The sequence below is a fragment of the Chanos chanos genome, chromosome 2 (genome assembly GCF_902362185.1).
Source record: "Chanos chanos chromosome 2, fChaCha1.1, whole genome shotgun sequence".
Taxonomy (NCBI): Eukaryota; Metazoa; Chordata; class Actinopteri; order Gonorynchiformes; family Chanidae; genus Chanos; species Chanos chanos.
This window is the reverse complement of record NC_044496.1, coordinates 46539136-46564644: the sequence shown is the minus strand read 5'-3', so window position 1 is coordinate 46564644 and position 25509 is coordinate 46539136. Positions and strand designations below refer to the sequence as shown.

Sequence of the window (25509 nt, the reverse complement as noted above, 5' to 3'; positions counted from 1 at the left end):
TTGCTGTGGAGTGTGCGCAGATGCGCTACAGGCTTTTGATCTCATGCGACGCTTAGTCACATGACCAAACACTCAGTGAATCTCTCGTTGTCGTAACAGCGGAGACAAAACCGAACTTTTTCATAATCTAAGTTTATATTTAAGTTGTTGTTTATATTTAAGTTTAATTGCAAACTCTAATTCTTGTTTTGGCACGTGTCTTTGCGTTACAGTCCTTGTGAAACATGGCATGTGACTTTTAGACTTGCCCATTTTTATTTTCAGCTATTCTTTTCAGTCAGAGGTCTTTTTTTGTGCTTTAAAGGTTGATTTTTTTTTTTTTTTTAAGGAACTATAACCATGTGTTTTTCAAAAAGATTTTGGTATACAAGCCTCTGGCCTTTTCTCAGGGGTTTTCACAATTTGTTTCCAGTGATTGCATTTTTAAATTTGTATTCCCTTTAGAGTTTTTTAAACATCTCTCCAATTATGGAAAGCTGCTATATAGTATTTTATATCTCATTCCTGTTGAATCGATATCGAATCGGAATCAAATCGGATGGAATCAAATCGTTAGCTTGTGAACCATAATTGAATCGAATTGGGGCATCTGTGCCAACACCTAGCCCTACTTTTACATGAAAAACGAAATAACAAGACTACCAAAAGTATCCACATCTTGGTGGTTATGATCTCCCCATTCTCGCTGAGCGGTGCTTCGTACTGTTTAGGATTTGGTAACTAGTCTCTTTGGTTCCTTTTAGATGCTGATATGACATCTGTTAAGATTATGAAAACTTTTATCATCAGCATAATATGATATGATGGTGTTTCTACATTGTGTTAAATGATGTTCTGAGCTCAAAAACACTATGAATGAAATTCGTGAGTGAATCATAAAACGGCGGGTGCCATTCATAACAGGTGTATGAGTGGTGATGTGCCTTTCATTATTCAATTGTCACGCACACACTCTCTGTGGATTTAGATTTCATAACGAACTTGACGGGGCTCCAAAAATGACGTTTCCTTGGATAGTCCAGCTGTCTACAGTGCAGCACTGTTGCTCTGTGTGAGAGAGCCCTAGCTTGGTTTTCATTTTGAGTGGGGAAAGGGATCCATTAAGACACCCTGAGGGAGAAACAAAAGGAAGAAAACAGAGAAAGAAAAACAGCTACAGGTGTCAACACAAGAGCGGACAGTTTGTTGTTGTTATGTTATGTAAGACATGGGGGGGGGGGGGTTTTGGCCTTCCGGAAGGAACAAGTGTGAAAAGTGATAAAGTGATTGTTTAGTTTAGCTGAAGTATCATACGTGCTGAGGGCTAAATCAACACAAATAAAACGCAGACGCTCATCAAGTGCTGATGAGGTTGAGGACAATAGACTGAGACAATAGCAGAATGGAATCCAATTTTCTACAGACACACAAACACACAGATAACACACACATAGCGTAGTGTACTGAAACACCAACCGCACCAGTGATGCATAGAACACAGAAAATGCTATGACCCACACGCAGACACACACACACACACACACACACACACACACACACGACCACTCAGACTCACACACACACACATTGATTGGGATTTAATTTTCGTGTGTGTGTGTGTGTGTGGGGAGGGGTGGTGTCGTCACACCCCCACTTCCACCACCATCACTGTCATCATCTGTAATTGAAAGCAGATTACTGTGGCAGTGAGCGCCTCGGGGCAGACCTTTGGGCCGCGTCTCCCGTGCGGCTCTGAGCTCCACATGTGACGCCGCACTGTTGCTGCGCTGCAGCCCTGTTTCCTGGAAACAGACACGGCTTTTTTTTTTTTTTTTTGTGCGTTCCCCTCAGCGTAGCCGAAGCCTTTAGCCGTAGCCTTCCTGCCTGATCACCTCCACATGAGCACACACACACACACACACACACACACACATTTGGTTCTCATCCCACTCTATAAGAAACTTCCAGCGTAGACCACGGTCCCGCAGCACGCCTCCGCTGCGGCCGCCCCGCTCTGTTTTTTTTTTTCTCTCTCTCGTTTTTCTCTCTCTCTCTCTCTCTCTCTCTTTTTTTTTTCATTTCGTTTCTGGCAGCTGGAGCAGAAACATCTTTTTTCCTTTCTTTAATTCTCTCGTTCCGTCCTTCCTTTTGGCCTTGTAGACCTTAAGGAGATGAGAAGTTTTTCACGTTTCCAAGCCCTTCCTCCCTTCCCCTCCCATCAACGCTCAGACCACATGAAGCCCCTTTTAAATGTCCCGACAACAACAGTAAAAGATCATAAGTGCGGTTTGAGGAAAAAAAAAAAAATATGAACCCAAACAGATGAAGGAAATCTGCCTCTCATCACTTTACACAACAGTCATAACTAGATCAGGCTGATTTGCAACAGTTTACTTTGACATGTTGTCTCATTATGCAGAGTATGAACATTTCAGGGAACCGTGTGAAAGGCCGTGCGTGTCTCCTGATAGGCTGAGCCCCTCTGGATGAACAAGCCTTACCTATTAATGAATGGGCGAATTTGCTCTTCTGCTAGGCTGAAGATTAGTCTGGATGTTCTCTGTGTTTCTTATGAACTGTTTCTTATTACCAGCCTGGGAACCCTGTGTAACACACTGTCTGTCTGACACAGACATCCTGGGCTTTTTGGCTATAGATTGTGTCCCTGCTCACGTGTTACCTCAGTCCCCTGGAGACAGCTTAAAGGCTTGTGTCTGTGTGTGTGTGTGTGTGTGTGTGTAAGAGAGAGGAAACTGAGCAGTTGTGAAGAGGAAGTGAGGAGCTTACTGCTGCCACTGACCTTCTACTCCACTCATCTCTTATCCTCTCACCTGAAGCCTCATCTGTCACACTGATGCACCTCAGCCCTCCTCTCCAGTTTCAGTGTCTTTTTCTCTCTTTTTAACCCTTCTCCACTCAGCCTCTCTGTTCATTCACTTATTAAACACTGTTGACTAGGTGTGTATACATGTGTGTTTTTAAAGGTGCGCTGGTGTGACATAGGTGGAATGGAGGATGTCAAACTGAAACTGAAGCAGGCGGTAGAGTGGCCCCTCAAACACCCAGAGTCTTTCTCCAGGATGGGCATCCAGCCACCTAAAGGGGTCCTGCTGTACGGTCCCCCTGGCTGCTCCAAAACTATGATTGCCAAAGCACTGGCCAATGAGAGTCGACTCAACTTCCTGGCTATTAAGGTAGGGTGTGTGTGTGTGTGTGTGTGTGTGTGTGTTGGGGGCGGGGAATGGTGGTGGGGTGGGGCCAGGGGGTGAAGAGGACCAACGAGGAGATGGCATGAAGGAATGAAAGGGAGAGGGAGAGGAATACACACACACAAAAAAAAAAAAAAATGGCAGTTGAGAGACCCCTCAGAGAAAACAAGAGAAGGATGGGGAAGAGGGGGATAGGGACGGAGGGAGTTAAAAGAATTAGACATAATGAGGAGAAAGAGAGCAAGAGCCTTGTTCTCATTTCTCTGTCAGAGCAACTGACAGGGCTTCAGGTCTCTTCACTTGACCCCTCTGACCTTGTGTTTGTTGTCCTCATTCATCAACCCCCTCCTCCCTCCATCCTCCTGTCTGTCCAAACTTCCGCTGGCCTCCCACCGCGGCCTGTCACTGAGGGAGATTGATCAGCGAGGGTGTGTGAGACACACAATTTGATTGGGGATTATTTTGATAGCTGTCGTCAGAATGAGGGTGCGTAGTGACAGAAGCACTCAGCCTGTCTGATCGAGAGGCTCCACAGTAAACGGTAGCAAACAGGAAACTGGCCACACACACACACACACACACACACAAGAGTCTGTCCAGCAGCTACTTTCCAACATTTAAGGCAAGCTAGTTATTTAATATGTGAGAAGATAAAATGAGTGATTAACTTTGTAAATGGCTTAGTTTGACCTTCTGTGAGTGAACTGGTGATTTGATGAGATTGTCAAGGGTTAAATGAGTTTGTAAGGTTGTAAATGGGTCGGTGACATGCTGAAATTGCGAAGGGAATTGTGTGTTTGTGAGTGATTTAGTGAGACCATGAACTGGTCAGTGAGTTAGTGAGACTGTAAATAGGTTTAATGAGTTAGTGAGATTATGAATGGGTTAATATGTTATAGATTGTGTGGTTTGGATAGTGGACAGTATTGTAGTATGAAAAAGATGAGCCAATATTTAGATGTCACATCGTAAAGTAATATCCACAGTTTGAATTAAGAAGTATGAGACTAGTCACGCATTGACACTTAGTGCAGTTAAGTTTGTAAATAAAAGACGCGCCAGCTGCACTACACGCCCAATTCTGTTTTATCTCACTTACTCTAACTTTGATCTAATGGTTTAATGCATAGAGTGATATCAGAGACGTAAGATTAGCAGTCATAAAGAAATTCAGATCAAGTCAGATGGCAACAGAGTACAGCAACAGCATGGCTGAGGTTAAAAGATAGCTCAGTGTCTCTGTGTGTTTGTGTTTGTGAAGTAGATCTGTAACAGCAGAGCTGGTGCGTCAAGAGGGCTCAGGTTCTCTGTCTGTGTGTGCGTGTGTGTGTGTACGTGTGTGTGTGTGTGTGTGTGTGTGTGTGAAGTGGATCTGGAGACACACTGGCTGCAATTTAAATGTCGTCTCCCTTAGAACAGAGAGGTGTTGAAAAGCAGCGACTAAAGGGCAGGAAGTGAGTCTGACTCTAGAGTGGATGTTTATCTGCCTCCGAGGGAAAGAGAGGGGGAGAGAGAGAGAGAGAGAGAGAGAGAGGACTTCCAGCACAACCCTCTTCTCCTTTGTCTTCTCCCAAGCCTTAAATATTATTGTTCCTTTCTCTATCTGTCCCTCTCTCCGTGTCTCTCTCCTGCCATCTTTCTTGAATAATGGTCTTTAATCTCTGAGGTTTTTTGCAGAGTTCCAGGTATCTCATTCTGTGGCTGCTAGGGCCTGGTTTGTTTTTATTTTCTGTTTTTTTTTTTTTTCTTTGTTTTTTTTTATCCTCCCTTCCTGTTGAGGTAAGCTGGGGTTAGCGCTGCCAACAAGTAATTTTACTCTTAATGAAAATCACGTTTCCTGATTTCAGATGAAATTGAAAAAGTATCTCATTGATTAAAAAGTCCCCTCTGCAGTTGGCTTAGGTAGGTTTTATTTATTTTTTCTCTAAATTAAATGGGATTTTGCTCATTTTCACTCTCACAGTACAACCACAGAAACTTGCAGTGTGCCTAATCCATGAGAAACAGAAAACAACAGGCTAGAGTAATCCAAGACAATACCTCGAAACTGCAGCAGATGATGTTTTGATCCTTTAGAGTCTTCACTGTAAGTGGTTGTGGATCTACCAACCCTAGGTTTTTCTAAAGGGATAAGGGTATGTGTATAAGCTCACTGATCCTGTTTATGCTTGTTTTCACACTTTAGAACCAGTTCCAACATCCCCCCTCTCTCTGTTACAGGGCCCAGAGTTACTGAGTAAATACGTTGGCGAATCAGAGAGAGCCGTCCGGGAAGTAAGTGGTGATACACTCAGTCGTTCAAACATTATGCTAATCAATCTCAGAGAAAAATCTACAGAGTAAAATTGGCACGCTACTTTATTTCAAGTCAAAATAGACTTTGAAACTAAATTTTCATGAAGCTGAAGCAAAAAAAAAAAAAAAAAAGTTCTAATTTGTCAAAACATGGAAATTTCAGAATTCACGTGGAGCAAATATTTAAGTCCTTAGACTTTCTTCTGATTCATGTAGTCTTGTGTCAGACAGAAGCAAAGATGAGGAAAAATCAGTCCTGTTTTGAGGATTAGTTTCATTCAGTTGGAGAAATTGTATGGACTGTCCTTCATTATAATCATGATGCCCATCAATAGTAATCAGTCCTGGGGCATCCCATCAAACAAGATAACAAGGTCTGATCAAGACAGGCTTCAAACTTCGCAGGGACCCAGGGTAGTGTATGTGTAGTAATGTGGGGTGTTGAAATGTGTCTGTATGTTATTGTCTGGTTGGATTTTGCTGGGTGATGTACAAGTGTGTATGTGATAGTAATAAACATGCTATGTATTGAAATGAATATGTGTTTTTAAAATATGTACTCTGTGGCTAGGTTTTTAGGAAGGCAAGGGCTGTGGCACCCTCCATAGTGTTCTTTGATGAAATTGATGCACTTGCTGTTGAAAGGGGAAGGTAAGGCTTTTTCATATTTTTCTGATCATTGACACAAAATGGACAGTACTCTCTCTCTCTCTCTCTCTCTCTCTCTCTCTTTCTCTCTCTCAGACACACACACACACACACACACATGCACAGAGGAGACAGTGAGTGTGGGGGGTGGTATGCATGTGGAACAGCAGATGGAACATCTGTGCTTTAGAGAAAGAGGGAGAGAGAGAGAGAGAGTGAGAAAGAGAGAGACAGGGAGACAGACAGTGTCCGGCACACACAAATGTGTCTTTGTATTGTCCGAGGCAGATGGGGAGAGGGCAGAGTGAGGCATGCTTCCTCCAAAACCCCCTCGCTCAATCTCAACGGTCATGAGGTGCACACACACACACACACACACCCACAAACACATACACACAGACTCTGCTGGCTTCTACTCCACAAAACACACATCACTGTTTCAGTGTGATTACAGAAGTGCTACTCCTGTTTGTTTGTAGGCTTAAGCCAGAATATTAAGTTAAAATCCAAGTCACATAGCTATGTGGTATCTGTAACACAGTTTTGACAACTGTCCTTGGAGTTTGAAGCACCTTAAAAGATTTGGAATATTGAGATGGGGCGCTTGATTCAAATATATTCGAGGACAAACAGTAGGTTTGGATGTAGCTCAGGCCCAAATGTACTACTTCCTGTCCAAATAAAATAGCAGGATTTCAGCCTGTCACAAATTTCCAGTTCTTAGCCAGACAGTATTTTCCCATGACAACCTGATGCTGATGCATCTCCACACCTTTGACTTTTACCTCAGTATGACAGTTGTGATGAGGCAATTTTGAATTTGACATTTGTAAAGATTTTTTTTGTAATTGGCTTTCTGGCTCCAAGGATATACTGGAAGCTTGGGGGCGTGTGTTTTTTTCTGTTCATAAGAAACTGAGCTGCATTAAGCCGTAAAGGTAGTTTATCGGTTTAGCCCTGTGCCTTATGTAATTAATGAAGTGGCCAGTCCGTGAGAAAGTGTTTGAAAGTGCTGACTGCAGAGACAGAGACAGAAAGAGATGGAGGAATGGAGTGGGTGTTTTTCTGACAGTCTGTTCAGCTCCTAAATCTGTCTCTCTGTCTCGACCAGCCGCTAAATCAGAGTTCATTAAGGGAAATGGACTCGGTGCGATAGAGAGTGCCACACGGATTGAGGGATGAAGAGGAAGAGAAGATTTATTCTTCTTTGTCAGAATGCCATTTTATTGTCTCCTGACATGATCATCAGTCAGAAGGAGATTTTATGCGTGTTTGTAGATACTGTATGTGTGTAATAGAATAGGTTAAAATGGATAGAGCAGGAAAGGAGAGAAAAAGACTGCACTGCGTAAAATAAAGAAAAATGCTTAGTCATATCTCAGCGATTGCTGAATGCATTAAGCATTTGACAGATCTGCCAAAGGTCTTTTGGAGGCATAGGAATTTTTATTTCGTGCCATCTAGCCAAACAGAAAGCCTAGCCTCAAATAATCCTAGTACAAAGTTTTACTGTGCACTTCAAAATTTCTAAACTTTTCAGACACACTGATATTAGCAATTGTTCATGGTTATAAAGAACTTTTATTCAGAAACAGCCATCAGAAATGTGGCGTTCATTCCAAACCAGTATAAAAGCATTATTGATTAATATTTTTATTATCATGCAATGTATAATGATTACTGACATGCGCGTCGTGTTAAACACTGTTATAAGCGGAATGGGAAGGTCACATTCTACTGTTCATTTAATCCTGAGTTTCCTTTTTTTCTATTTTCAAAAGTTCGTCTGGGTCCAGCGGTGTAGCAGATAGAGTGTTAGCTCAACTGCTGACCGAGATGGACGGAGTTGAACAGCTCCGAGATGTCACGGTGCTGGCTGCCACCAACCGACCGGACATGATCGATAAGGTGGGATGCTTTTTTTTTTTAATCTCTTTTTCTTCCTCTTCAACTGAGCTTCCGACGGTTTACACTTCCGCTCATCCAGACAGATGAAAAAGCACTGTCAGCGATGCTTGACTGACAGCATCCATCAATCCACCCATCCATTCATCCATCACTCCGTTTTTCTCTACATTTCAACCCCTGTGTCTTTCTCCCTGACTACCCTCTGAGTGTGTCGGCTGCTGGCAGAATGTTGACCCCTCCTGGGCCTGGCTGCCTCCCACTTCCTCCTGCTCCGTGGCTGTGGTATTTTAAGCTCTGTTAGGCTGAGAGGCTCCTCCATGGGGAGGGCCTGTGGAGTGTGTGTGTGTGTGTGTGTATGTGTGTGTGTCAGGGTTCCCTGCCGTTGCCCCCCAGCTCAGGAAGGCCTCTGCCAGGCAGCTGAAAAATCAGATTATCTTGACCCCCTTCCTCTCCCCTTCCTCACCAGGGGCCCCATTTGAATGTCAAACACATTAACTTAGATGGGCAGCACAAGCTGCCAAATGGAGTGGCACTTTTTAGGGATCCCAACCTACCCAAACACCCCTACCCCCCATCCCCCAACGTTTGGGTGGATGGTCTATACACACTTCTGCTGTCTTCCTCTCTGTTTCCCTCTAAACTGTCAACACACACACAGAGTCTCACATGGCCATTTCCATGAGAATAAATGAATAAGATTGGGCCAGATGAAGATGGATAGGGTGTCCGGGTGTCGATGAATCCCATTGGGAAGTAGATTGATGCCTTGCATACCTTTTGGGTCCTTGTTTATTTGATCGACATGGAGAGAGAGTGAATGAGTAAGTGAGAAAAAGATTGGAGGAGGGTGGACGGAGGAGGGAGAGGGAGAAAGAGGGAATGTGAAAGAGAAGGAGTCTGGTTTTGCTCATAGAGTGGTTTTACAGAGAATGTGTGTGTGTGTGTGTGTGTTTTTCTCAGTCATCAGACTTTATCAGGATCAAGGGTTTACTTCCTCCTTATCTGTGTCCTTAAGTATCTGTTTTAGTTGCTGGCTCTTACACAGGAGCACTGCTCTTCTTCAGATATTACCAGCTCCTACACATACACACTGCATGTTTCAGAGAAAAAAAAAAAAATCAACAAAAAACTTCAAAGGCGATCTGTGAGATGGTAGATTAAGGTTGAATTGTTTGGAACAGCTAAATCACATTGCAACTGCATAAAAAGCACATAGCCTAAATGAGGTAATATTTCTATAAAAAAAATTCTGATGGTTTTATTAGCAAGCATTTTTGTACTAAATATAAAATATTGCCCTCCTTTCTTTACTTGATACATTTCTACAGCAGCTAAAGACTTTAATTCTCTGTTATAGCCTCTTGCTATCCTCTTTTCTCTCTCCGTTCCTCCTCCTCAAAATTCTCTCATATTTGGCCTTTCTTTGACCTCTTTGGAAGCAGTTGAGTGGTAGCATTGAGGTATTTATTGAGGCTGTCGTTTAGGAAGGGACAAGCAGTATTTTTGTCACCTTGCTTTTGTTGCAGCTGTCTGCTGGCCCTCCCCCTCCTGTCACCCACCCGTCCTCTGTCTCTCTCACGTTAGCTTGCATTTCTCAGCAGTCATATTTCACCGAAATGACACCGGCAATAACGCACTTAAGAGTACGATGCATGATCGGCGTCATCGTTTTGAAAAAGCGCTGTGTTTTGATGACTGCATGTACTTGTTGTAGTTTGTCTTTACCTTCTTGGTAAACTCATAGTCTGTTGCAGAACCAGACAATCATATCAAACATGAGCTTCCTTAGATATGGAGCTAAAGTAGATGATGTTGATTCATCTTAATCTGAACAGAGGCAAAAAGGATAAGAAGAGTAACATGGTGCCAAGAATACCTGGAGATTTTTTTTTTTTTTATCTTGACTATGGCTTGTGTTTGCACTCCCGTGATTTAAAATTCAATGTATTCATGTATGGAACCGAATGTATTTTTCTCTGTGGATCGATAATAACCTCACACACATGAAATTCTATTCAAATTGTCCAGTTTTATACAGAATAAAACGTTTTATCTGTAAATATGGGTTTATTGCACATGTAATTGTTTATGTGTGAGGATCCTGTGTGGTTGTAGTTAGAAATCCTTTTGATAGTCACACAACTAGGACTTGACACGATTGACCAACCGACAGAAGGGGGCGCCAAAAATACCATCCCCCTGACAGCGTTTGGTCAGCAGCGACGTTTTTGAAACTTGAAAGCATATTTTAATATCCTGCTGATGTTATATCATTTTTCCATTTTACATAACTGTCGCAGAAAGAATGCTCTTCGCTCGCACATGCTCAGCTTGTTTCCGTTGTAAATACACTGGTATTGCAAACACCATTATTTGGCTTTACAGTTTCATAGGTACATGATAAACAATACTGTGTGGTATGCATATGTTTATACTTTTAACAATTACAATATGTGTAGAACCACGTATGTGTGTAGCTTGTCTGTGAAGGAGCTCTATGGTCTGGTCTGATCTCGCTTTAGCTCTTTTTTTGTTGTCTTTCGGTTCTCTCCCATGTTGTTGACTCTACCTCACCTCCCTCTTTTGTTGACTTTGCGTGTCTCTGCGTAGTTAAAGGATTTGTTTTCTAGGTTTAATCAGTGGACTAACAATTGCTCCTTCCCAAAGTGGACTGTTTAAATCTCAAAATGGCTACCACAGCCTCCCCCCTCAGTAAATTTTTAATTTTCCACACATGATTGCAAAGTTAGGGAATCTGACCTCTTCGACCTCTCTTTCTCAGAACTTTCTTAATAATGGTTGGGTGGAAAAAAAGGGAGGCGGAGGAAAGAAAAGGTTTCTCGCTAATTGCTTTACCTCCCAGCGCCGTTAAGAGAAAGAGGGGGGAAAAAAAATGCCCTGGACTAAGAAAAAAGCTGAACAGAGTTAAATAGAAAACTGCCAAATGACAAACTCAAGCCGTTTTCTCTGAAAAAGAAACATGTGAACAGAAGAAAAGTGCAGAGATTTCCATATGTAACAATATTACAGAGTGGTTTGAGGTTACTGTTCACTGGACTGTTTTCGGGAAAAGGTTTTGACAGTTCTAGTCTAATTACAGTCAAAATCTCTCTGACTGTAATTTGTGGTCCTTTTTCTAAACACACAAAGCGTTAGACCAACATGGTCTTTGTTAATGACATCAAAAACTACACGTAATATTCTGTAAAGTAAATTCAGAATATAGGGCAAGAGTTACGTGGAAGCTATTTATCAATCCGTTAATTGTACCTACTTAGCATTAAAGTAGCCGTCTCTTCTTGGGCGATTACATTCATGTGAATTTTTCATTTTCAGTGCTTCCCAATGAAACTTGCATCACTTGTATGTCATGTTGTTGTTGTTGTTGTTGTTGTTGTTGTTTTCCTGAGATAGGTTGTGCTTGATTAATGTTGAGGTCTTTCCCTTTTTGTCTGTCGCCCTGTTAGAGCACTGTCTTATTCCCAATCTGCTTCAGATCACATCACCCCATCAGCCCCTCCCTGAGTCCCTTAGACTCTATCATAAAACCTTTTGGGCTGTGGTTGTAGAAGGGTTTGTTCTCTGCCCAGAATAGAGGAGTAGTGGTATCTCGTAAAAAGATTTGGGTCAGCTCAGAGACTGGGCCCAGACGTCACCGTTCTTCCTTAATGTTTTCTGAAGACTGAAGCAACAGACAAACACACACACACACACACACACACACACACACACACACACACAGAGCTAGGCTGATTTTCTCTTAAAAAAGAAAAAAAAAACAAGTAATGTCTTGGTATGATATATAGGTGTCTTTTGGTAAAATATCTGACTTGAGAGTTGATAGTGAATATGGTTGTTGTAATGTTGAATGTGAACTGTTCAGATTCTTTTCATGGCTTTAGAAGCCTTGCATTGAGAATCTAATCATTCCAAGGATGATTCCTTGGATATACAACCTTCAAAAGTACATTCTTAGACACAGACTAAGTCCTTCAAGCACCTCAGTTTGTCATCTTTAGCATTTTTGTTGTGACCTCAGGCTTTAATCTAGTGCTCAAATATCTTGCCATGACTTTGTCAACTTTCAAATCCAAAGTACGTTCCATCAACATTTAATCCCTGGCTTTTGCCAGACTAAACATTATCCAGGAAACACTTCTCTGTGTACAAAACTTGAGAGATCTTACTTGAAGATGTTTTGTTTAGGTCATGAACTGTTTAGGTCACACAATTGCAATTCAACCTTAAACCTAGTTATAGAAGATGTGTTGTCATGGCATTTTGTCCATATTTATCCTGTCTGAAAAGTTGAATGCAGGCCTTTTAATTGTCACATGTTAAAATGCCTTAGACATTGTAATGTTAACCGTACACCTTAAGTCATTAACAATTAAACATGTCAGACCCATTGCCACAGGAACTCCTCTTCTGTTTTTCCCTTGGCGGTGTAGAGCATAGTTCTGTGAAGGCTTTTAAATGGTTTACATTTTCTGCGGGCCCATAAGGCTTTGCTGTGTGGATTTGCAGCGCTCTTTTATTCACAGTGGCAAAGAAAACAACAGTGGAATGTGGTCCCTCCAGGGCGGACCCTGTGTGAGTGCAGGTAACAGGATAGCAGCAGGAGGGATTGGGGGGGGGGGGGGGGGGGGGAGACATATCCGGGAGTAGGGGGTAGGAGAAGGATCCCCAGGCTAGTATCAAACTTCAAGAGCAGTATTAGTGTCAGATTTCAACAAAAGTGCATCCAAGAAGGCCCTCTCAAACAAACAGGCAACATATCAAGACAGCACGACTGTGTCTGTATTCTTTGCCTAGACATTTAGGAAAGAATGTGTGAACAAAATAATGGAACTGGGGCATGATTGATGCCACAATTCAAAAAAGAAGACAGCACAGATTGGGAACACCAAAGAATACCAAAAAACCCAAAAGGACATAACAAAATTATGAAAACAGACAAGACCTGGCATGCGTAATATAGTTTTAACAAATTGTCCTCCATTCATAAGCCCTAGGTTTTGTTGTTGTAATACCACAGGGTTCCCTTTAACTTGAAAGACGGTTGAGAATGTTCTCCATTCGTTTGACTCAACGGAACAGCCTTAGATGATACAAAAGATTAGCCAATACACACACAGCACTTCCGATGCTTGGCTCAGTGTTTTAGAGAGAGAGAGAGAGAGAGAGAGAGAGAGCGAGAGAGAGAGAGAGAGAAGGAAATGAGGGCTCTTTGTGTGCTGATACCTGGCAGACTCCTGCAGCATGTGTTGTCTTGCCTCTTGGCGAGCATAGACCACCAGGCCCTTGGAATGCCTTCAGTTCAGGAAATCTCCTTCATTCTCTTTAATGCAGTGTCTAAAACCCTGCACAATCCTGCCGCAGAGACAGAGTCTCCCTGCCCCTCCTGTGCCTTTTGTCTGTCTTTAACACGGCCAAGCCGCTACTGGAGAATTCACTGCAGCAGTGTCTGGAGATGGCTGGAGATCTTTGGAATGGATGTCTCGTGACAAAACAAATATAATCCCATTGAGAAGCGTGCGTGTAATATGCATTAACATGGATAAACTGGGTGTCTTGTTTGGGCAGTTTCGTTTTTATTATAAAGAGATGTTTTAAATGCATCGAAACTAAAAGACAACATTTGCGGGAAACATACTTATGACAAATCTTGGACAGAAATGAATATCTTCTAAGTCACATCTAATCACAGTGTTCTTCTTCTAAAATATTGAAGTGGCATTTAAACATTCTGATGGCAAATATCCTTGCTCCTTGAAATCATTCTCCTTATTTATCAAACTGCTTTAATACTTAATCGATTCATTTTAGCTAAATTTGGTATATATAACATCCTCTGCAACTCTACACCTCCAAATCCCACGATCTTCTTCACACAACAACAACATGCAGCAGATGGAATGAGCCGTCAATCCTCACCTGGGAGGATCCACTCTTCACCAGTCCAGCGGGGGCCTAAGGAGGGGCCTCTCCTCTAAAGAATACTTCTATTGTGTGCCCAAAAGCCCTGGGAGTACCATGTTAACCCCCACCAAACACCCTCCATCTCCCAGCTCCCCCACCCTCACATCCTGACATCATATTAAGAGCCTCTTACAGGTGGATTAGATGTAAGTTTAGGGATTTAGATGGACGAAGAGGTATGGTAACATGCAACGAGGGTTTCACTGTCCAATCGTGAAAGATGGGGAGTGTTTCTTAACAAGGGCCAAATCTGTTCCTGCCAGAGAACAAACAAGCTTTTATTCAGGCTGATAATTCAGTGGCAGGCTTGACTGGTGGTAACGGAACCCGCAATGTATATCTGCAATCTGCACAGTCATCTTCATCAATGTTTGAGTTACCTATTGTGAATGAAATGAAATCGATCCCTCACACGCCAAGGGGCCTGCTTGGCTATCAGTGCAGGAGGGATGTTTCCATAATGTGAAGTCTTAACCTGACTACACATAACCTGAAAGTAGCCTCAGCCAGTGCTTAAGTAGCATGTCACTGGTCTGGGGTTGGATTTCCTTGTCAGGAAGATCTAAGAAGGATAACAGAGAATATGTGTAAATGACCATATAATTGTCAGTACAACATTAACCTAAACTATTTATTTATTAATTGATTTATACCATGTTTAAATGGTGCTAGTTTGTTATAGTCAGAACTGCATTACATGCTCAATGGAAAACTGTACAAATGAGGTGATTTTAATGTTCACCGTATGTCCTTGCCCCAGAGTTGATTTATTTATCGCCAAAAGTGAAAATATAGTTGTACAGTATTTCTTCACTATGAGAGTCCTGACAGAAAGTAAAGCAGCAATTTGCATGGTTTATGAGCCGTTTGTCCAGAAGACCTAGATTTAACTTGAGATATCCTAGACTGGTCCACTGACTAGCGCATAAAAATGAGACACGTTGTCCCGACTTCCAAGAAATGGAAGTGGATGGCCATAAAAGTGGCAGTTCAGCGCTTTTCCCTTTTGACAAGCAACCATGATCTTTATGTTGTCAGTAAATCACCCATAACAGCTAGCTCAGGGTTCATGAGTTGGGTGGAATGCTGAAGACTTGAACAGACCTCTGTGATTGGATCAGGAGGCTCGGAAACACCCCTTTAGAGATGTGGCCAATCTCTGTTCTTTGTGATTTAGTACCAGAGTAGATGTGGGTGAATTTTATGAATGTTACTTAGGTTGTGCTTACTGTTGTTACTTAAGTAAACTCACACAAGGATTGTTAATGGTGCGTTTCATGGCAACCTAACCTGACTGGTCACCTCTTTGTGAATTAGCTGACAGGTTTTAGAATTGGTCTAGGACTTAGTACAGGAACTTCTTGGATGTCTTTACCTCTCTTTGAATTCCACTGATAAGTCACGATGCCTCCAACAATTCATTGCTGACACTGATTTGTTTCCGATTTCAGCGTAGATACTGACATTTACCCTTAGGCAAATTTCCTGTAATGTCATGTTCACTAAAAAGGTTCGTCATCTGTTGTCCTCAGCTATCTTCGCGTTCTGCCAAAGTCATAATTCTGATTATCCTATCACCAAGCTAATTAAACGTTTTCTTCTTCAAGTGACTAAATGTTTTCGGCGTGTCAATGAGATATATTTACGCACGTATTTGGATCCAAGAGCTTAGAATTCTTTTTCTTCAAAAAGGGGGGTTCCAGAGGCAGTGTTAGGGTGGGACGACAGTGCTTTACAAAATATTCTCATTTATTTATTGGTTTCAAAGGGCATGAGGTCCCTACCTAAATCCCAGTGCCTAAGAGGGAGGGAAGCGATTCAGATGTTCCTAGTGATGTGTCCTCCAGTGCAGCACCATAACTAATCTTTTTCATCTTTCTTTCTTTCTTTCTTTCTTTCTCTCTCTCCCTCTCTCGCTCTCTCTCTCTCTCTCTCTCTCTCTCCCCTCCTTCCCTCCCACACTTAGCCCTCCCCAACATCTAACCTCTGCTAAACACATCACCTTGAGGAGAAGCAGTCATCCTCCCCTGCCTTCATTTCTCTCTCCTTCTCTTGCCCTTTCTCTCTCCCTCCTTCATCCTTTTGCTGGCTGGCCTTCCCCTTGGCTTTCCCCTTTTCCTTCCTTCCTCAATTCCTGCACTAATAGCTCCCCTGTTGTTGTAGAGAGGAGGCTGCCAGGAGAGGTCTCATTGGGGAAAGATTCATTATGGATGCCATAATTGTAAACAGACTGAGGCGCGAGCACATGCACTCACGTCAAGCTAGAGAGAGGCCTCGAACATGCATACTTTCTTTCTCCACGCTGAGAAAACATTGTATATAGATGTATGTAAAACGTTTTAATATATGTTCTCTTTCACCCTTTCTTTTGATTTGCAGTGTGATCTTTTTCTAATCTTCGTTCATTTCTTTCTCTAAATGTTTTTTTTTTTTTTTTTTTTTTTTTTGCTAGCTGTTTATTCAGCCACTATTAATAAATTCTTGGTATAACTGTTAGCTTGATTAATTGTGAAAATGGTTTACATTATTGAATCCAATACAGCTGCAGACGAGCTCTTGATATACTTAATCGATTTCAGCTGAATTTGATATTGAGAATGAGACAACATCGGATCCGTCTGTGTGACTTTCTGGAAAGTCACCATGGCGACAGGAAGACGTGGCGTTTGATGACCGGTTACTGTAAACAGGGCTCGGAGGGGTGTTGAGTTCCTCTGTTACTGAGCAGCGCATAGCAATGGCCCCCCAGTGAAACGGCATTTACGACAGAGCCCTAGGCAAGAGGAAGTCAACACCAGCCTTCACGACACAGAGGCCACCACTGTGGTTTGTTCTCTCATTCTTTCCTTCGTTCTCTTTAATCCTCTTTCCCTTTTTTCATGGAAGTTACAACATCAGCTTGAATGAGCTGCAGATACTGGAGGCTACGGTCATAAAACAGACTCTGGCTTTGAGTCATCGATCAGGCATGTCAGAAACCAATAATATAACCACCCTCTCTGGTGTCAGCTCCCCTCATATCCACAATAATAATGGGGGAGGAAGCACAGCTCTTTTTTTTTTTTTGTTTCTGTGTGAAGAACACAAATAAAAACAGAGGGAGGAAGAGACTGGGATTAGAGGAGTGACAGTGGCCTCCTCACATCCTGCTTCAATAGACTGCCACACATCTGGCTGTACATCATGGGAAGTGTTTACACTGTTTTTTCCTGTGAGAAATCGTACAGGTTTACAAAAATGTCCTGTAGGAAAACATTTACCAAAACTTGGATTATGTCATTGCGCTCTGTGGCTGTTTGTTTGATAATATATCCATGGATTCTTGATTACTTTTTTAGCACTCCTGGCTGAATGCTTGTCATTACGTAATGTAGATGCTTGAAATCTTAAAACCTGTAAAACTATGTGGTTTTAAAACTGTTTAAATATTCTGCTGTCTTCTTTCACATCGTCAGCTTTCTCAATTCGCTAACATCCAGCACACCACTAGAACCAATTTTGTTTTTCAAATGTTTTTCAGAGAAAAGAAATATTCAATTGCAAAAGCATATAAGCTGTAAACTATATATAGTTTGAGTAACAGTGATGTTCATTATAAAGCGCCAGAAATATCTGTTACATCTCTGTCAAAATGCTGATATCTTATGACGTGTATCCATATTTGGTTGTACGTTCCCTAGCATTTTACACACCATGTAGACTGACCATGTTGGATCAGAATCTCTCCAGAATGAGGATATATCTGTGGGATGCCTGCAAATTTGTAGCCCTTACTGAACTGCAGTGCAGGGATCTAAGAAAAGAACATGAGGTGGACTGCACGCCTGTGCTGAACAAACCGCTCACATTACCCCAGAAACACTCATTTTGAGCACTGATTATGGTGTTTGGTTTCTCAAAACACAAACAAAGCCCTCTAAATACAGTAAGGCCAATTGGTCAGATCCTGAATGAAGGTGGAGGAAACAGAAAGAAACCAATTAGGTAACGGAAGCCACTAATTAAAAGCTCCATGCTCTACAGATTGCATCAGTTTTATTTCCTTTGTGACTGGCTCCATCGTAATTTTAAATTCGCCTTTGTTCAACTCAGTGCATTCCTTTGCCTGTGTACAAAAGCCAGCTGTTTTTTCCCCTCCCTCTCTCTCTCTGTCTCTCTCTCTCTTTCTCTCTCTCCCTATCTCTCTCTCTCCCCCTCTGGCAAACTCGCTTAAAAGCTGAAATGAAAGAATGTCACATTACAGTCTCTTTACAAAATAAGTACAATGTTACTATGTGGAAAGCGAACTGTCTTTATGTTCATTCAGTAAGTTCCTCTGCTGTCAGACTTGTGTCAGTGTCTCATATAGTGTACATTTATGCATGGTTTTCTGGAGATGTTCAGATGATGTCTTTACTCTGACTGTAGTTTTGTACACATCAGCAGATTTCAGAATACTCTTGTGGTTCAGTGGTTAACCAGAGTGTTAGTAGCTAAGAAAAGTTATGGCTTGCTTTTACCCAGATAAGGGATCAAATTTTTGAGATAGTTTTTCAATTGAACTTGTTCTGGGTATTATTGGTGGTTACCTAACATCTTGGCTTGGAACTCAATACCCACTGATTCTAGCTATCTCATCACCACAAGAGAAACAACAAATTATAAATGAATTCTGCATTAAGTGGTTTATGTTAGTGAAAGCAAATGTAAGTCCTCAATCACAAAGCATCTTTTTGTGTGATGCTTTTCGTGACCAAGTTTTTTAACTTTCTATCATTTGTGTTGTGTGTGAATCAGGGAAGCAGTTATTGTTAATAACATTCAACGTAACCTGCCATACTTGTGTGAAATTATTGAAACTGCTTTAAACTCATCCAGTCAGAGAAAACTGACAGTACATCCTTCTTGACTGAGTTTGTGCTCTGGGGTTGAAATATCTTTAGCAGTTTTAGGTTTCTTTAGTTCTGGGTTAGCAAACCTTTTGATGTCTAAGCCTGAAGAAAGGAAAATGGGCTTTAGGCTGTCCGCTGCATGGATCGCTGAGGATGGTGATTGGCTGTTTTGGGCAAGAGCCTAAATGTCCTCAGTATCCCACACACAGAGTAAGATCCTAACATCTACCATACTTTATGAGCTGGCCTTGGAGCTATGTGGAAGCAACCTTGACTCTTCCCAAAGGACAGCAGGCTGTATTCAGCCTCTGTCCAGGCTCCCTTTCCTGGACTGGCTGTATTTGCACTCAAAGGAGCAAATGGGGAAAAAAGAAGAGTCCTTTTTTTTTTTTTTTTTGTTCCAAACGATGGGGAGACAGTAAGAGAGAGGAAATAACTGAGACCTTGTAACTTCCCTTTCATTTTGGCCTAATGGATTTTCCAGAGCTGCCAGGCCGGAGGCTGTCCCGATCCGACTGAATTTTCCTGTCCGCTACACCTTGTGCAAAAGGAAATGTAGAAAACAGGACAGCACATCACAATTCATTTCTTGAGACAGTTTTGTTTTTCTGTTTTTTTTTTTTTTTTCCCCTCTGGCCGAAAGAAAAAATCTAAATTTGAATGATCACTGTCGGGCTTGTAGTGTCGCCTGAGTGCCTGATGCACTTCATCTGAAGATTTGGCAGTCACAACCCCAGGTTGACCTCATGATTTGGTTTTGAATCACAGCAGAGATCGTGTAATTTTACTCTGAAATTGGTTGATGTGAACAAGGAAACAGAATAACGTTCACCCTTCAGAATAATGTTTGTCTCTAGCATCTTCCTCTGCCATAGGAGTGGTTGTTTGTTTTTGGATTTAAAAAAAAAAAAAAAAAAAAGGGATGCAAGTATTTGCTGTCTTTTGGCTTGTCCCTCGTATCTCGGCATAGGATGTCAGAAGCTGGTTATGTGATTCTACAGAAAATAAATTCAAGATGTTTGAAAATGCTGGAACTTTCATTTAAACTGTTTACACAAATACATACAGAAGGGCTAGCCTGGAGAAGCTGTCCTCTCTTTCGGTTAAAGTGCCTCCACACATTTTTTTGCAAGTCATAAGCCATGACAAACAGAACGTTGTTGTTGTTGTTATTTAAAAGGAGAGATGGCTGTCTGATGCTGTTCACTCAGCATACACTGTACCGTGGGTTGGGGCCAAGAAGCGACCAGGGCATTGTTGTGGAGGGGAAATGCTGTGACTGGAGACAGAGGTGACTCTGTTCCTGTCTCAGCACAGTCACGATTGGAAGCTGAATGCCTGCCCAGTCCCAGATCAATGTCCCCTCTTGTCCATCCTGCCAAATGTTGTTTGCATGCATCTTTGACTTGCTCTTGATCTTTCTTTTTATATTCTTCTTCTTCTTTTTCTTCTTCTTCTTCTTCTTCTTCTTCTTCTTCTTCTTCTCTCAGTATCTCTCTCTCTCTCTCTCTCTCTCTCTCTCTCTCTCTCTCCTTTGACATTCTGTTGTTTTTCTAAATGGTAATTGAAAGAGCTTCTTGCCGAGAATGGCAGTTACATAACCTGGTACAGTAGATATGGATGAAAAAAAAAAGATTGTTTCAAATTTGCTCTCATTTTCCTCCTTCTCTCAGATACGTAGTCTGTTTAGTGTACGGTACAGTGTATTGTATAGAGGAGGAATGTACAGCATGTCTTCTGGAAACCATTTCTTTGGCACGGGCTGCCCTTCATGAACTGTACATGATCTTCAGACATTTGCCAAAAGCAAATGCCTAAGAATCCTATCAAACTCATCCTCTCTGAATTCAGATGTTTCTCAAGAACAGATGACAAATGGGACAGGGCATCCTTCCCAAAGAAGAGAATCTTTCTCACTGAACTTACTCTGGTTAATAATCATAATTGAATAAAATTAGAATAAAACCATGAGGTTATAGCAATTCATTTTTGTGTTAGAGAGAAGCATCTTTTACTCTTTATGTCCCAATATCATTCTTTTTATTTTTCTTTCTTTTTTTTTTTCTCTCTGCGTTTCATATCTGAAAACACATTATGACTTCAGTCTGGAGATCATCATCCTCTGAAACGTCTGGTCATGAGGCACTCTCCTTTTCCGTTTCTATAACGCTGCTGTCTATCAGACTGAAATACGGCTGATGGCACCGAACTATATTTTTCCGATTCGGAAGCTTGTGCTCGTAATTCAGCCGGACAGCACTCCCACTTGGCTGGCTCCATTCTTAAAAGGGTAATCATCATCTGAGGGAGATAGCAGCCGTGGCTGGAGGACTTAAGTAAGCCAAAGCCACTCTCTCCACAATACAAATGACACTGGGCCACTTCCTTTGTCCTGCATTCCCCTAGACACTGACCATATAAACCAGTCTTACTGGAACAAAGCGAAGTTACTCTTCTGACTCTTGGTGTCGTTTCTTTCAACTTGCTCTTGACTTGGCCTTTTGCGAAACCTCACAAACTACTACTGTCTAGTTTTGTTTTGTTTTGTTTTGTTTTTTTTACAATCCTAAAAAGCGCTGTGTTTTTGGACTGATATGATGTAAAGGAGCAATCAATATATATTTTACCATTGGTTAGTTGTTCCTAGCACAGCTTCACGTTTTGTCTGTGGCAGCAGATGGCATTACTTCCTCTATGGGTCTTAGTGTTGTCCGTGTGTTGCTCTAGTGGCTAACTTCAGCTCTGTGCAATGTTTGCTTTCTCAATTTCTTTCTTTCTTTCTTTTTTTTTTTTTTTTTTTTACAATCAAGGAGGAATTATCTGCTTTCCGGAAAGGAGGCAAGCCACTAATTTTAGATTGACTTGATTGAGCCTCGAGGCCAAGGATCAGGCCCACATCCTCTGCAAACCAGCGATGCTAATTCTAACCATAACACAGAGAACATGTGTTTGGCTCTACCGACTCACTGATTGGAGACTTGCTCCGAGTTGGGCTCCAGGCCTGATCCCCGCCCAGTGGCCTCTGGGGCTGTTTGTATGTGTGTGTGTGTGTGTGTGTGTGTGTGTGTGTGTGTGTGTGTGTGTGTGTAGACAGACTGTACATTACTCTGTAGAGAAACATTCTGTGCTTTGTGAGGACATCAGGAAACCACATATATCAGACGCTAGCTGCCAAAACCCTGCAAGACCCATTTAATCATCAGTACATCAGCTTAGGGCATGTTTAGCACGTAGCCCTCAGAGTAACTTCATATTTATTAGGATTAAAATTGTGTATGTTTTATTTTTTTATTTATTTTTTTTTAATTGACATCATTTGAGAAAATAAGGACTGAGAATTGCTGTAAAGTTAAGATTTCTCTTTGTGTCAAGATTAAGTCTGAACCTTATGCCAGGGAGAAACATGTGGTCAGAAATTTAATGTATGTCACATACAGTGTTTCCATAGATATTTCCTTATGTTTTGTGTAAGTGTGTGTATGTTCATAGGTGTGAATATGTATAGGTATTTGTGTATATTCTGATCATTCATGTGTTGCTACGGAGCATTTAGTGTACCAATAAGAACTGTGTGTAGTTCTCCATTTATCCTATATCGTAACATGTGCAACAACTACAACAACAAAAATAAATCTTTTACTGCTGTGGGCATTGGTCCCACCCTCAGTGAACAGTAATCCACTTTCTACTGAACTAAGATGGTTTTGACTGGTTTTGATAACAGGCTTTGCTGCCCATACTGAATCTTCTGTATGATGAGAGGCTTAATGTCCAGTTGAGGTTTCGGGACTCAGACGGACTGGATCCAATAGTAACGTTAGTTGATTACCCTGATGTGCCCTGTGGCTGCCCACAGACAGCTGTTCTGGTCGTCCCTGATGAGGTAGGACTTGACTTGTCACTTGACTTTGCCCCAAAATGGGTGAGGCCTCCTTGACCACGTTTCCTTAGAGCTACAGAGGTAAACTCCACCTCAACACCCCTCCCCCCACCCCTAACCCCACTCTGTCTTACACCCCCTCTGCAAAATTCCCAGTCCTGTCATCTCTGTGCTAGGCTCTTCAGGGTTCACCAACACTGCTTTGAAAAATGTGTTTATTTCTGAAGGTTTGACAGTAATTGTCAGGAGAAAAGGGGACAAGAAATATGTCTGTAATCACCAGGCTTACATGAGAAAGTTATTGTTGAAGATGATGGGGTTATTGGAGGGCCATTAGGGGTGTGAGAGAGTCCTCTTCTGTCCTGGATCCTGATCATACTTATGAGTGTAGGAGTGGGAATAGGATAGTTTTAGTAGTGCTGTCTCCTACTTATTTCTTCTTTTTAATGTAATCTCCCATCCAGTGTTTGCTCCAGTGGGAGCGTGCTCCCTCCCCTCTCTCTCAGTGCCTATTGGTTTTGGACTGGCCAAATATCCATTCCTTGAGAGACTTGCTGTTTCTCCCACACTGCATGGCCTGTTCTGTGAATAGTTTTGCTAACATACTCTCTCATCTGCACTCTGGAGAGTTGCTCAATTCCCTTAACACGCTTGGATGTTTATCTGATTTTCATCTGATGTTGTGTGTTCTGTTTCAAATGCGCTGACCACAAGTGAAGATGTGTTAAGTTTGATGTGTTCGCATTTTTACATGTGATACTGCACGCAGAAGCCTCAGTAGGAAATGAGATGCCCGAGTTTGACATTCTGTGATTTAGTGCATGTATCAAGTTTCAAGCGAAACGTACATGCACACTCATACACACTGTTTTATCTGTTTATGGGAAGTTAACCCTACCAAGACACTTGAAGAGAAGCCACAACATTGGGACTACGCATACAGGAAGAGGGAAAGACAGTCTGGTTCATATTTTACTGTTCTCTAAATGTTGTGTTGTGGGCAATGTGAGTAGTTTAACCCAGTTTGACAGAACTGGAGAGATGCTACATTCCTGGAGCTCTGTGCAATCGCTGGCTTAGCCACCATCTGGGCTGCGTATCCGCACTAAAACCTGGAATCGCGGCTCCTCTAATTCTTACATGCTGCCGCATTACCGCCTATCCACCTCGCAGACAAGATGGTCGCCAGGTGTCTTCCTGTCTTCAAAGTGCCTGCGTCATTAATCGCTGTTTTCCCCCCATTGTACCCAGCTTCACATGTGTTTTATTTCGGTTGACCCTCCCACCCCAACACCACCGCCCGTCTCTCTCTCTCTCTCTCTCTCTCTCTCTCTCTCTCTCTCTCTCTCTCTCTCTCTGTCTCACTCTCTCACTCACTCTCTGCTGGCTGGGTGACTGGTCCACAGCTGTACATCCTGTGAGGTTTATTTATTTGCAGCATATTTGGATGAAGAACACATTGCCGTCTGCCTACAGTTTTAATCAGGTCATGCCGATGGAAACAGATGATTGTGTGTGAGGTTACATGTAGAACCACTTGTCAAGAGCACACACGTCAGAGCCTTAAGGCTAATGCTTTATATCATATCTGTCTAAAACAAACAAGACTGGCGCAGGTGACATGGGCTAATGCTAAAAAAAAGATGTCATTCTCAAATTCTGTAAAATATGCCAAGACCTTAGGTCAGTTTTTTCATTTTAATGATTATATAAATTACCCAGATGACTAAATAGATGCAATAGGACAAAAGCAACAGCAATAATTAAACGTCCATATGTGTTACACGGGAGCTGTACACATGATGTATTCACTTCCTTGGTTAGTTTTGTAGTCCGGGCAGCAGGTTAAAAATGGTAGCAGTGGGTTTGTTTTTGGCTCTGGAGCGATGCTGTCATTAGCTGTGTGGTGGGTGCACTCTCCCTGGCCTCTCTGACGCACGAGCAGGGCAAAAAAAAGCGTACTTTTCCTCTGGAGGAGCACCAGAGGGACTATTTCTGTTGTTTGAAGGGGGGGGAAAGAGGAAACGTTGAGAGCGACGCATCGGTTCTCGTGCCAGAGCTGGAATGGCTTCGGCCGCATAGGGAGCATGCTGAACCTTCTAGCCGCTCTTGCTCCAAGAGGAAGTCCCAAACCCTGGAATCTCCAGACTTCCTGTTTTTGGAGAGGAGCTCGCTGGCGAGTTGCACGGCACCTGCAGACGGGCCTGTGTGTGAGAGGAGAGGAGACTCCACGGGACAGAGAGATACGGGCCCGTCTGTCCGTCTCTTCTCGCACTTTTCTCTCATCCTGTCAGTCTCTCAGTCATTTATTTCTTCTGTTCACTCGTTCTCTCGTTCTTTCTCTCATTTTCTCGTCTTAGCTTCTTAACTTCTCTGGGCTCCAGGACAGCGTGTGTCATCACTTAAGAATGTACTATGCTACAGCTGTGAGGAAAGCCCAAGAGAATAAACCTAGAGATCATTTTTATGCACATTTTTTTTTTTTTTTTTTTTTACTTGAGACGGTCTCTTTTTTTTTCCTTCAGAAAGTCTCTGTTTCTTTACTGATTTCTGCAAGTGGTGAAGGTTTTCCATTGAGCAGGAGTCAGTGACTGATTGACCATCTGTGACCTTAATGAACAACGTTAAAACAGAATGTACTGGCCCAGCATGTCAGCAATGGTTGTTATAATTTCCGCAAATCCATCCATTTTCCTCTAACACATGTTTCATAAAGACATACTGTGCTGCTAGCACT

General features: G+C 42.1%; 1 protein-coding gene across 1 annotated transcript in view; it reads left to right on the top strand.

Annotated features, from left to right (window-relative positions):
* afg2a (AAA ATPase AFG2A) overlaps positions 1–25509 on the top strand; it is a 73277-nt gene that overhangs the window by 14037 nt on the left and 33731 nt on the right. Inside the window, 4 exon segments of the mRNA XM_030765728.1 lie at positions 2964–3173; positions 5409–5462; positions 6055–6134; positions 7913–8039. Coding sequence (XP_030621588.1) covers positions 2964–3173; positions 5409–5462; positions 6055–6134; positions 7913–8039 — 471 coding nt within the window.